The 12872-nt window shown below is 45.1% G+C and overlaps 2 protein-coding genes across 2 annotated transcripts; one reads left to right on the top strand and one right to left on the bottom strand.

Annotated features, from left to right (window-relative positions):
• Positions 1-1877: 1877 nt before the first annotated feature.
• Positions 1878-8011, top strand: LOC127315349 (CSC1-like protein At4g02900). The gene is made up of 12 exons (XM_051345845.2): positions 1878-2187; positions 2998-3377; positions 3555-3704; positions 4156-4291; positions 4456-4557; positions 4829-4948; positions 5067-5147; positions 5302-5642; positions 6275-6520; positions 6638-6962; positions 7238-7471; positions 7571-8011. Exons 2-12 carry the CDS (start codon positions 3064-3066, stop codon positions 7823-7825), a joined length of 2304 nt encoding a protein of 767 aa, XP_051201805.1. The 5' UTR covers positions 1878-2187; positions 2998-3063; the 3' UTR covers positions 7826-8011.
• A 318-nt stretch (positions 8012-8329) lies between these two features.
• Positions 8330-10144, bottom strand: LOC127315357 (uncharacterized). Its single transcript, XM_051345854.2, has one exon. It carries the CDS (start codon positions 10018-10020, stop codon positions 8380-8382), a length of 1641 nt encoding a protein of 546 aa, XP_051201814.1. The 5' UTR covers positions 10021-10144; the 3' UTR covers positions 8330-8379.
• Between the last annotated feature and the right edge of the window lie 2728 nt (positions 10145-12872).

The following is a 12872-nucleotide window of genomic DNA, read 5'->3' as shown; positions in this document are numbered from 1 at the left end:
ATATCATCTATGTGCTACTCTAGTGATGTTATTAAAGTAGTGTATTCCTCCTTCATGATGTAATGGTGACAGTGTGTGCATCATGTAGTACTTGGCGTAGGTTATGATTGTAATCTCTTGTAGATTATGAAGTTAACTATTGCTATGATAGTATTGATGTGATCTATCCCCCCTTTCATAGTGTAATGGTGACAGTGTGTGCGCTATGTTAGTTCTCGGTATAATTGCAATGATCTATTATGCACTCTAAGGTTATTTAAATATGAACATCGAATGTTGTGGAGCTTGTTAACTCCGGCATTGAGGTGCTCTTGTAGCCCTACACAATGAATGGTGTTTGTCATCCAACAAGAGAGTGTAGAGAAAGTAGTATTTGTTTATTCAGTTATGTGATCAATGTTGAGAGTGTCCACTAGTGAAAGTATGATCCCTAGGCCTTGTTTCCGAATAAGTTACACCACAAAGAATTGCTTCCCACGCCAGCAAGCTATTTTCTGGCACTGCTTGTTTACTGTTTTACTGCATCTTTACTTCCTGCAATATTACCACCATCTATATCACTTGCATTTTACTATCTCTTCGCCGAACTAGTGCACCTATACATCTGACAAGTGTATTAGGTGTGTTGGGGACACAAGAGACTTCTTGTATAGTAATTGCAGGGTTGCTTGAGAGGGATATCTTTGACCTCTTCCTCCCTGAGTTCGATAAACCTTGGGTGATTCACTTAAGGGAAACTTGTTGCTGTTCTACAAACCTCTGCTCTTGGAGGCCCAACACTGTCTACAGGAATAGAAGCGTGCGTAGACATCAGGCCGCACCACCTAGGGCTCCCCTGGCCGGCGCCCTAGCCCCCCTCTCTCTCTCAAACCCTAGCACACCTCCCTCCTCATACACCTCCCACAGCGCTTAGGCGAAGCCCTGCCGGAGATCTCCACCACCACCGTCACCACGCCGTCGTGCTGGCGGGATTCCGAGGAGGATCTACTACTTCCGCTGCCCGCTGGAACGGGGAGAAGGACGTCGTCATCAACACCATACGTGTGACCGAGTACGGAGGTGCTGCCCGACTGTGGCACCGTCAAGATCTTCTACGCGCTTTCGAAAGCGGCAAGTGATCGACTACAGCAACAACGAGATCTAATCTCGTAGGCTTTGGAAATCTTCGAGGGTTAGTCTCATGATCTTCTCGTTGCTACCATCTTCTAGATTGGATCTTGGCTTGTTATTCGTTCTTGCGGTAGGAAATTTTTTGTTTTCTATGCTACGAATCCCATCATGTATAAGTGTATTTTGTGGGATGGTGAGATGACGGCGACATCCTGAAATGAGAATAAGGTCCTCCCGCGCTATCCACGCTCCCGCGGCCCACCTAACGTAGGTGGAGGGGGTGTGGAGTTGTTTTCCGAGAGGATCTTCTAGGATTCAATCGATGTTCATGTTTGTTGGTGTGATTTCAGGTCTAGCTTTTTTGATCTACGATTCTCATTGTTGGTAATGGTTGGTGATCTGTTGTGTTGTTCGCTTGGGGCAATAGCATGATGACAGAAAACTCCACTACAATAAGCTTGGCCCGACTCAACCGAGGGGGTCGCGAAGACGGTGACGCTCCTTCGGCTCACTCCAGTGTCCGTAATAGTAGATAGGTGATCCAGTGACCTGTTTGTTTCCGTAATAGTAGATAGGTGGTCTAATGACCTGTTTGTAATTTTTATTATTTTTGAAATTTTTTGTATTGTTGTTGATGATTACTGATAGATTGGTGAACTTTTTCGAAAAAAGAGGTACAATTTGATTCAAAATCCAATTTTTATTTTTTGAGCCTGTCTAAAGTAGAGTACAATTCAGTTGGCCACCGCCACCCTCGCCTGTCGCCATATCGTTATTTCCGGCGCGACCCGCAGCAGGACACAAATGGAGTCGCGCGCCATCTGAGGCGAGGAACCGGAAACGCGGCGTGCCGGCCCGGCGTCGTCGGTCCCATCCCAGAGCCAATAACCAAAACCTGACCAAATCCAAGTAATCTCAACGTACGGCGTCGCAAATCTCTCTTCGTTTCCCTGCCGACCCTCGCCCACGCATCCGTCTCTGCCCGAGCGGGTGTCCGGCGCGCCGATCGCGGCGGCGCACGCACGCCTCCCACAGGAAGCATCGTCCGGCGAAGCCTGAGGCCGGGGCGCCTAGGAGGTAAGATTCCCTCCTACCTGTCTCACGATGCAATCTCGAACGCCTTGATTGAAAATTCCATGGCCTTCTTTTCATGTGTGATGGCGTTCATGTGTTTATCGGCATACAGAAAAGTTTTGCAGATGTTCTATTCTTCTAGCGTTTGCTTGGACATTGTGGGTCATTAATCAGTCATGGGATCAAATAATGCGAATGTATGCACGAATTGCTTGCATTAGGCGATAGACGCAAAATTAGGAAATTCGGTGTCCTCTCTCTATATTATTTTCCTTTAAGTTTGGGCCCAGCATTTGAATAACTACATCTTTACATGAATGAGAGTGACACTAGTTACTATATATGTTCAAGCAGAATCTGCTGAGGGTAGAAATTATATTGACAAGCCGATAATATGTTTCCGTCTTATAATCAGACTCAGGTACCAATAACTAATTGACTTTATTTATACTGTGCAAAAAATGCAGACACTTCCTGCCTCTGACTCTTCTTAATTCTGTGGTTTCAACCATTCAAAACAACAAAATATGTTTTTCAGCTAGTTTGATCGGTCATTGTAGAGGTGCGCATATTATTGCTATATATGGCTATACAGATTTGGGTAGTATGGAGTTTAGATATGAACTGCAGCAAGCATTCCATGTAGCCCAACAAAAAAAATAGTCACTTGAATTTGACGTTCATAATCTATCAGGACATTTGAGTTGCTAATGATCATGACCTGATTTCATTCAAGCTGGCAAGAGATAGACATTCCAATATTTTAACTCTAACACACATTTTTTCTGTTACCATTTCTTCTTTTCTCTGCAGATATTAGCCTTGCATTTAACTACATTTAAATGAAACGTGTTCTGGAGTGAGTCTCTGTAGAGAGAGATGGGTTCTCTAAACGACATTGGCGTCGCTGCGGGAATAAACATATTATCCGCACTGGGTTTTCTTCTAGCGTTTGCACTTCTGAGGATACAACCTATTAATGATCGAGTATACTTTCCAAGATGGTACCTCAAAGGGACAAGAAGCAGCCCAAGAGGCACAAGAGCTGGTTTCTCCAAATTTGTCAATGCTGATATGTCGACATATCTCCGGTTTCTGAACTGGATGCCCGCAGCGCTGCAAATGCCAGAACCTGAGTTAATTGAACACGCAGGATTAGACTCCGCAGTATATGTCCGCATCTATCTTCTTGGGTCAGCATAATATTCATGTTTCTCAATATCACATAACTTTATTTTGTGTTTCACTTTCATGCCTTCCAAGCTCCAAAAGGATGACCTCGAGTTCTCTACTACACATGTAGATCACACTGATTGTGATAGGCAAACAGATTACATTTACTGATGGGGCATTGCTTTCTTGCTTTACAGTTTAAAAATATTTGTGCCAATTGCTGTGCTGGCATTCATTGTCCTAGTACCTGTTAATTGGACTAGTGGAACCTTGGAAAATGAGAAGACTCTAAATTATGATGAAATTGACAAGCTTTCGATATCGAATCTTGGAAAAGGTTCAAAAAGGTGATACTTCTCTTTACTCCATCTATAGTGTACTACTTGCAACACCAGCATGGATCATGTGTTGTTTCTTTGAAGAGTTATGTGATGTGTGTTCCTGAGTATTTCAAGATCGCTAAAGTTGACGTATTATTCTATATCAGTGATCTTAGTACTAACTACCATCATGTAGTTGTGTCGTACGAGAAAAAACAGTTTGAAGTATTTCAATGATTTAGGGATAATACTGAACTGTAGGTGCTTCCAGAAAAACCATAGGCAGGCTCTGCATATATCCTGAGCAAGACAAAAACTTCATATCTGCAATTAAAATTGTATGAAATAAATTATTTTTCCCAAGCACCTGCCTGTTCATATAGCTACAAATTATCTCTTCTTATGCATGTATTTTTCAGTGCTTGCCTCTTCACTTTGGCTGACAAGTGTTCGACTGAACTGTTGTATATTTTCATAGGTTTTGGGCACACATAGTGATGGCCTATGTGTTTACCTTTTGGACATTTTACGTGTTGTATCATGAATACAAAGTTGTCACAACTATGAGATTGCGCTTTCTTGCTAATCAGAATCGTCGACCTGATCAGTACACAGTAAGATGTATTCTTCGTACCAGTTTAACTAATGGATTTGAGTATTCATCAGATTTAATGTTAACTTTGCATGGTTCTACACTTGTTCCGTTAGAGCTTTTTTTAGCACAAACTTAATGTTGTATAGAGTTTCCTATTCTTAACCATTGTCCTGCTTTATTTAGGTACTTGTGAGAAATGTACCGCCGGACACAGACGAAACAGTTAGTGAGCATGTTGAGCACTTTTTCGCTGTGAATCATCGGGATCATTACCTTAGTCATCAGGTTTCACTTTTTCCGATCTTCTGAGAACTGTGGCATTGTTATGGTGAATTAAAAAATATTATTGAAAACCAAGAAAAAAAAGAATTGAAGCAAGCTATATTTATTTCAGTTGTTTTTTACTCTTGAGCTGAAGTGCAAGCTCTTCTATACTCTTCGTCTGAAGTAGAAGCATTTGTCTACTCTTCTGTAAAGAAGGATCCCATGTATAACAAAATTCAAGTTGATTTTTTTTATCCCATTTGAACTAATTTGTTGAGTATTTGATCAACAGATTGTATACAATGCAAACGCCCTTGCCGGTTTGGTTGAGAAGAAGAAAGGATTGCACAACTGGCTGGTCTACTACGAAAATCAGCATGCTCGTAGACCTGCAAAGAAACCAACTGTGAAGGTATGATATCCTCATTTGCAAAGCATGCAAATTAAAGCTTATTTTTCATCTATAACAAAGCTATTTCACTGTATGATATAATCTTACAAGTGGTATGACTCAACTACCTCTTTTATAGACAGGACTGTGGGGTCTTTGGGGCCAAAGAGTGGATGCTATAGAGTATTACAAATCAGCAATTGGGGAGCTGTGTAAACAGGTACTAGCTTCATTGAAAGGAATGGTCCCGTTCAATTTCATTATCTTGATAGTCATCAGACTATCAAGCACCATCCTTCCTTTGATTGTACAGCACAGCTCATTGTACGTCCATAATACTGAGCAATACTGATAATCTTTAATTTGTCTTGCAGGAAGATGAGGAGAGACAAAAGGTGATGAGTGACCCTAACTCTATCATGCCTGCAGCATTTGTGTCTTTCAAAAGTCAGTGGGGGGCTGCTGTTTGTGCTCAAACACAGCAGACTAGTAATCCGACAGTCTGGCTAACTGAGTGGGCTCCAGAACCTCGTGACATCTACTGGCCTAATCTCGCAATCCCTTTTGTTGAGCTCTCGGTTAGGAGGCTTATCATGGCCGTTGCGGTCTTCTTCCTGACATTTTTCTTCATGATACCAATTGCATTTGTGCAATCCTTGGCAAATGTAGATGACCTTGAGCGGGTGCTTCCTTTCTTGAAACCCATAATAGAAAGGTGAGTTAAATTGCTACTAGCTTATAGTTGAATTTTCAATAACAGAAAGGATTTTCTGAATCCTGCCATCCTAATAGGTTAGTCATGGCCTAAGAGCTATCGTGTACACATTTCAATTTGATAAATTAGCTTGGTTCCATCGAAAAGATGTACAAACTTCAAATTACCATGACATGTGAGGCTTTCAAGTGGCCTACAGGGCCAAATGCCAGTGGCATGGCAATGGTCCACTCCAACTGGGATGATCTTTTCAATTATATGGTTATGGAGCAGTTTAGCCAATTTTGATGTCCAACATTTGCAGTTCATCAGTAGACATTCTTAACATCATGTAACAAGAGCATCATACCATCTTATATAGTGTAAAGTTCTGTTTCATAATATACTCCTTCCTTGAGAGTTGCTACATTGGACAATATTTAAAAGCACATGGAAATCAAGAACCTAAAAGTCAGATTTGAACATGATATAAAGTGAGTAGCCATGATGTACTATCTCTTTTTGTAAGAAGGTATATTTTTCCCAGTGCTGGAAACCTTGATTACTAAAAGTTATACTCTATTCTACCTTGATTAGTATGGAAGATATTGCCTTTTGGGTCCATTTTTCATTATCAATGCCATGTCTTGCAGAAATTCTTTGAAGTCAGTTATTCAAGGTTTCTTGCCAGGGATCGCATTAAAAATATTCCTTATACTGCTCCCAATGATTCTAATGACCATGAGCAAGATTGAAGGCCACATATCAATCTCTGGATTGGACAGGACGACAGCGTCGAAATACTTTTTGTTCATTTTTGTCAATGTATTCTTGGGGAGTGTAATAACTGGAACAGCATTCCAACAGCTTGACACTTTTATCCACCAGCCAGCTAACAAGTAAGCCTGATATTTCCATCAATTTTATGCATTAATGGTATTTCTGGTATAACTACTTTGTCGATATTTACTGCCATCTAAAGGTTTTGTCATTTCTTCTCCTTCTGTTGCCACAAGAATTCCAGAGACTGTTGGAGAATCAATTCCCATGAAAGCAACATTTTTCATCACATATGTAATGGTTGATGGATGGGCTGGTGTCGCTGCTGAAGTTCTTAGGTTAAAGCCACTGGTCATGTTCCATATAAAGAATGCTTTCTTGGTCAGGACTGAACAGGATCGCGAGCAGGCCATGGATCCTGGGAGCTTGGATTTTGGCACCACTGAACCACGAATACAATTGTACTTCCTCCTAGGACTTGTATATGCTGTTGTCACACCAATCCTTCTTCCTTTCATTATTGTATTCTTCAGCCTTGCCTATCTCGTTTTCAGACACCAGGTATTAGTCCTCTCTCGAGTCCAAGTCATGCTTCTTTATGTTCTTTCACCTGTATGTTTTTTTATTTCTTTTTGTGAGGTTCTGCACAAGCATGTTTCCTGTCATCACATCAAATTGTCACAACACACATATTTATGATCATAACTGTTCATGCCATTCTTAGTACCCAGGTGAATGTTTCCTGTAGCAGACGAAAATAATATGTCTTCTAGGCTGCCTTCATTCTTCTATTAGCACAGGCTACTAATACATTTTTCTGCTTCTTTCGTTACAAGATCATTAATGTCTATAGCCAGCAATACGAGAGCGGTGCGCTATTCTGGCCAGATGTGCAAAGGCGACTTGTTGCTGCATTAATAGTATCACAAATCCTCCTACTAGGACTGCTGAGCACACAGGAAGCAGAGAAATCCACTGTCGCTCTTCTTCCTCTTCCTGTACTGACCATATGGTTCCACTATGTTTGCAAAGGTCGGTTTGAACCAGCGTTTATAAAGTTCCCTTTGCAGGTAGGATTGACACCTATTCCTCATGCACATGTTCATCATAAGTGCCACATATTAAGCTACAACAATCTTGATGTATATACTTACTGTTTGGTTTTGCAGGAAGCCATGGTGAAGGACACATTGGAACGGGCAAATGACCCGACCTTGAATTTGAGGGAATACCTGAAGGATGCATATGTGCACCCAGTCTTCCAGAAAAATGACATGTATGAACTTGTTGCCATGGATGAAGAAGAGAAGAACCCACTAGTTGCAACGAGGCGGCAGGCTCGCATGAACACACCAGTAGATAGTAAGTTCAATTCCAGTTCTGGCACTAATGAAGGAGAATTCAGTCGGATGCGCCCTGCCTGAAGATTTCTTTCATGAGCAAATGTAAAGTTTCTAGATTTTTGATGATCTTGTACATGTTCGTGCAAAAAGGAAATGCAAGATGTGGCAGAATGTACACCATACATGCTCAACAGTTGCACCACTACATTAGCATGTGCTGGCGCAATGAAATTGCAAATTTAGAACTACTGCAAGATAATGATCTGAGTCTCTGAGCACTTAAAAATCAGCTACTCAAACTTACAGTATTTAGTTGAATTATTAAGTACTTACACTAGAACAATTTGGCATTATGATGCAAGGGCATGTAATAAAGTCATATAAATGTAAGCCACAAGAGTTCTGAAAAGTTTGGATATGTCTAAACTAATTTCCGCCAAAACAAATTAGGGTCAACAAGCATTTATAGTTTTGGACACAAAAGTTACAATTTCATGAAGAAAACAAAGCAACTGAAACAGCAACTCAAAAAATGCTGAAACCAAAATTATCCAGGCTATCCTATCCAGTTCTTGGAAAGTGCAATGTTAGCAACAGAAGTGAAATTTTCTTTCGTGTTAAATTTTGGAGTAATGTCATCTCAAACTGAGCATTCTTTCCAATATGTGGCATACTTTGTACATTTCTGTGCCTTGACAGTATCCACTCTTACAAAGAGCAATGATCACTTCCTGGTACATGTACACATCTATTGCAAAGCCTTGTCCACGAATCCACCCAATCAGAGTATGCAATTCATCAAGCTTACCACCAACAATGAGGCCTCGTACAATACTGGAAATAACAGACGGAAAGAAACCATCCTCGAGTGATCGGTAGAAACAGCTAAGAGCCACCGTGAATTTATCCTCTCTACACAGACAGTCAATGACAAGACTATAGGTGATTTCATTGTGACCAATGCCCTCTTCAAGCATCTGATGAAATAAGAGATAGACCTCGTTAGATCTCCCCGACAAACTGAGATGGCGGATCAATGTATTGTATGTGACGACGTCGGCAACGAACTCTTCACTCCGCATCAAGCAAAGCGCGTAATGAAGCTTCCCGAGTTTACAGAGGCTGTGGACTACAATGTTGAAGGTCCAATTATTTGGAGCTATGCCCTTCTTCGGCATGTCGGTGAACAGCTTGACAACGGCCAACCATCTCCTCTCATCACAAAGCCTCCTCATGACCGTGTTATAGTTGACAACACTGGCATCCCATCCAAGCTCTGCACTGCACTCCAGAAGGCATTTTGCAGCCCACGCACTTGAGCTGCGACAGACGCCGTCAAGAAGGATATTCAGAGTAACCTCATTAGGCTGCAATCCATTGGATAGCATCCTGTCGACCAACGAAAAGCCTTTATCCACCCTGCCAGATCTGCATAGCCCGTCCATGTAAGTGCTGTATGTGATTGTATCCGGCATCCACCCTTTTGAGCTGCTCTCCTCAAGAAGCACCTCTACCTCCTCGAAAGCGCTGACCTTGCAAAGAGCTGTAATCAAGACGTTGTAAGTAACTGTGCTTGGAGCACATCCAGCAGCGATCATCGAGTCCAACAGCTTCTTGGCCTCATGAATCATCCCAGTGGTGCAGTACGCGTGCATGATAGGCGTGTATGTGTGCGCATTCGGGCGGCATCCTTCCTCCAGCATCAAGTCCAGCACGCCCAGAGCTTCAGCCACCCGCCCAGCACTGCACAACCCACGGATCAGAGTGGAGTAAGTAACAACGTCTGGGGGGAGACCATTCTCCGACATCCACCACACGACCTGGTAGGCCGCGTCGAAGCGCTGCAGGTGGCAGGCGTACACCCCGACCAGGACCGTGCACGCCACGGTGTCGGGGGCGACACCGTCCGCGGCCATCGCTTCGAGCACGGCGAGCGCGGCTCCCGGGCGGGAGGCGGAGGAGAGCGCTGCCGCGACTGTGGTGAAGCAGGCGGCGTCTGGCTGGCGGTGGAGGAGGCCGCGCATTTCGTCGAGCAGGTGGAGGGCGCGGTCGGATCCAGCGCTGGAATCGAATGCGGCGTGCGCGGACATGAGGCGGTTGTAGTCGTATGGGTGCGGGGACCGTGGCCGGGGCGGGGGAGGCAAAGGCGCGGGCTTGTCGGAGAGCTCCTTGGCGAGGGCAGCGAAGCGCAGGAGGAAGTGGCGGTCTCTGAGGTGAGCGGAGGAGAGGCAGCGAACGAGGAGGTGGCGGGGAATGGAACGAGTGAGGTAGGGCATAAAGTGATGGGAACGGCGGCGGCGGCGACATCTGAGAGCCTGCGAGCGGCGGCGGCGGGTTGCAGACTCGCAGGTCTCAGAGCGGAGCGCGCGTCGTTCCGTGCAACGGGCGGGTGGGAGCGTGACACGGGGAGAGAGAGGAACAGTTCGGAGGTGGGAATGGGCCGCAACTTGTTTTTCAAGAAACAAAGATGATTTGGTGCCAGCCCAGCCAAGGGCCCAGTTCTCTTGCGAGCTCTGGCTTGTGCTTACACAGCTTACGAAAATAATTTTATGCGACTTCCTCCACAAATTCACATGGGTGGATCAAATCTAACAATTGGCACATGGCATATGTGTAACAGTTTAGATTTAAAAGCAGAAACCTAATTTTCTATTTTTTCTTCCTCCTAGAAAAAACCCTACCTTTAACCTTCTTTTAGCGTCAATAACCACAATCCGTGGCTAAGAAGGAACCAACAAACATGCAAAGAGAGTACTCGTTTCCCAGCTCATACATGGGCCCGCTGATGAGCTGGCAAGCGGCGATTGTGCAAGGTATAAAGCAAGATGTTGATGACCATAGACAACAAGAAGAGAGTTGAGGAGTTGCTCTGTTTTCTGCGCGCTTTGTGCGGTCAAATCAACCCCATCGGTTGCGTGCATCGGTCAATATTCTAACTGTTGCGGTCAGAAACCCACCGGCGAGCAGCGACGGGCAACACAGTAGAGCCGGGAACAACTTAGGGCTGCGGCTGGCCCTGGTCCCTCCGAGCGACGGCCCGCAAAGCCTCCGGCACGCACGTCCGATGCTGGTGCAAGGGCGTGCCACCTGACCTATACCTGGTCAGGAAGGTGATGGAGATGCCTCGCTTAGTTTCCTGCATGGCATACACGTAAACATTAAATACGAGCCTCGATCGGCTCTCAGGTTATCCTGTGAATCGGCTCAAGAAGCCGATCCACCCATGATTCGCACGAGGTGTACGAATATATGGTGGTCCTGCTTGATCAAGATAAAGCTAAAACGATCTACGACGATTTAGGGTTTTCACCGCATAATCAGATCATCCTACTCACGATTGGGCCTCGCGGTCACGTACGGTGATCGTAAGCCGATCCTAGACAAGGCCTAAAAACCAACACGAGGTTGATCCCCGGAACATCCTGTCTAGGGCTAGCAAACTACACCCTACGCGTCGCTGGATCCTCCAACCCTTTGTAAGGCCTAACTATTGCAGATATTAAACTAATCCTTGAAGAACAAGGAGCAACCGTAACGGATCGGATCTACTAAATAATGATCAAGCGGGGTGCCGCCCCTACACCTAAGATAGGTGTAAGGGCGGCTAGATGTCTAAGGGTTGCACTACGACAGCATATGATACGAAGAACAATGCTAACCCTAACACATCTAAGATAACTACGTTGCTCGCCATCAAAAAGGCTTCAGTACGAGCAACGCATGGCAACGAATAAACTTGTACTGCCTAGATCGCAAGATGCGATCTAGGCAGCATGATGCTTACCCGAAAGAAACCCTCGAGACGAAGGAGTTGGCGATGCGCCTAGATTGATTTGTGGTGAACGATGATTGTTGTTTATTTCATAAACCCTAGGTACATATTTATAGTCCAGGGGACTTTCTAACGTGGGAATAATCCCAACCGTGCACGAGGCAAACTCTAACTAACCGACACGTAATCTACTATGTTACAGATACACGGGCAAACTAGCCCAAACTTTGCATAACAGGCCGATTCACGTCTTTCTTCCATGTATATTCTTCAAATTCATCTTGATCGCGGCCCACCTCTGACTCGGTCAAATTCTGGTGATAACACATGCCCCCTGGTTTTGGAATTGATAATTCCAAAATCACTCTGCTTTTTCTTCGTCGGGTCATGTCGTGGCAGAACCGTCGCAGTATCCTTCATCATGATGCCTTGCCTTCTCAACTTCTCCGCGTGACCTGGCAGTTTTTTTTTTCTAGGCACCACTTGCTCGGAAACTGCTGTGGCATTGAATTTCCACTATATCCCCTTTTATTTAACCGCTCCAAACAGTTTGCTTCCGCATCCCCTTCGCATTAGCACTCCAAAAGCCCTCCTGCGCCACCATGTCTTCTTCCTCCTCTGCTCCATCGGATCTTTCCACCCAGTCCTCCTCTTCCCGCGAGCCGACGCCGGAGCTGAACCCGGCGGAGGTCCATGCGGCCAACACCCGCCGTGCCATCGAGGCCGAGGAGGAATCCAGCCATGATTTCTCCGTCTGGTCAGAGGACGACAAGTCCTTGACCGACGGGGAAAGTGACCTCCGCTTCCTCGCGGACGGGGAAACGGAAGAGGAGAGCGATGATGATCGCTTCTCCTGCGACGACTTCACCTCTCCCGAGGAGGAGGAGGAGGAGAAGGAGGAGGACGACACCTCCTCCGACGAGCCGCCGGCCAAACGGTTCTGCCCCTGGCCGGGGAACCTCAGCGACTTCGACAGCGACGACGACGACGCTGACGAGGAGGATGAGGACAATGAGGGCCCGGCCGGCGGCCGCTGGAGCAGCGACGACGAGCCCGCCGGGAGTAGCGCCGACAGCGGCGACGACGGCGACGACGAGGGCAGCGACGGCCCGTAGATAGGACCATTAGCATAGGATCAGTAGTAGTAGACGGGGCAATGTATCCCCTAGTACTTCCTTTTGGGAGCAATCAGCTCTTTATGTAAGAAATCTTGTTTTATCAATGAAGAATTTCCCCAATTTGATTTTGCCGATTTCCTTTGAGCCAATTTAGCCGATTTCCCCTCATACTGATTTTGCCGATTTGTCTACTTAGCCAATGCTTAATGAGCCGAACGCATCGGTCCTTCACAAAACC

The sequence above is a fragment of the Lolium perenne genome, chromosome 1, assembly GCF_019359855.2.
Source record: "Lolium perenne isolate Kyuss_39 chromosome 1, Kyuss_2.0, whole genome shotgun sequence".
Taxonomy (NCBI): domain Eukaryota; kingdom Viridiplantae; phylum Streptophyta; class Magnoliopsida; order Poales; family Poaceae; genus Lolium; species Lolium perenne.
The sequence above is the reverse complement of the archived record's forward strand: the minus strand, read 5'-3'. Positions and strand labels throughout refer to the sequence as shown.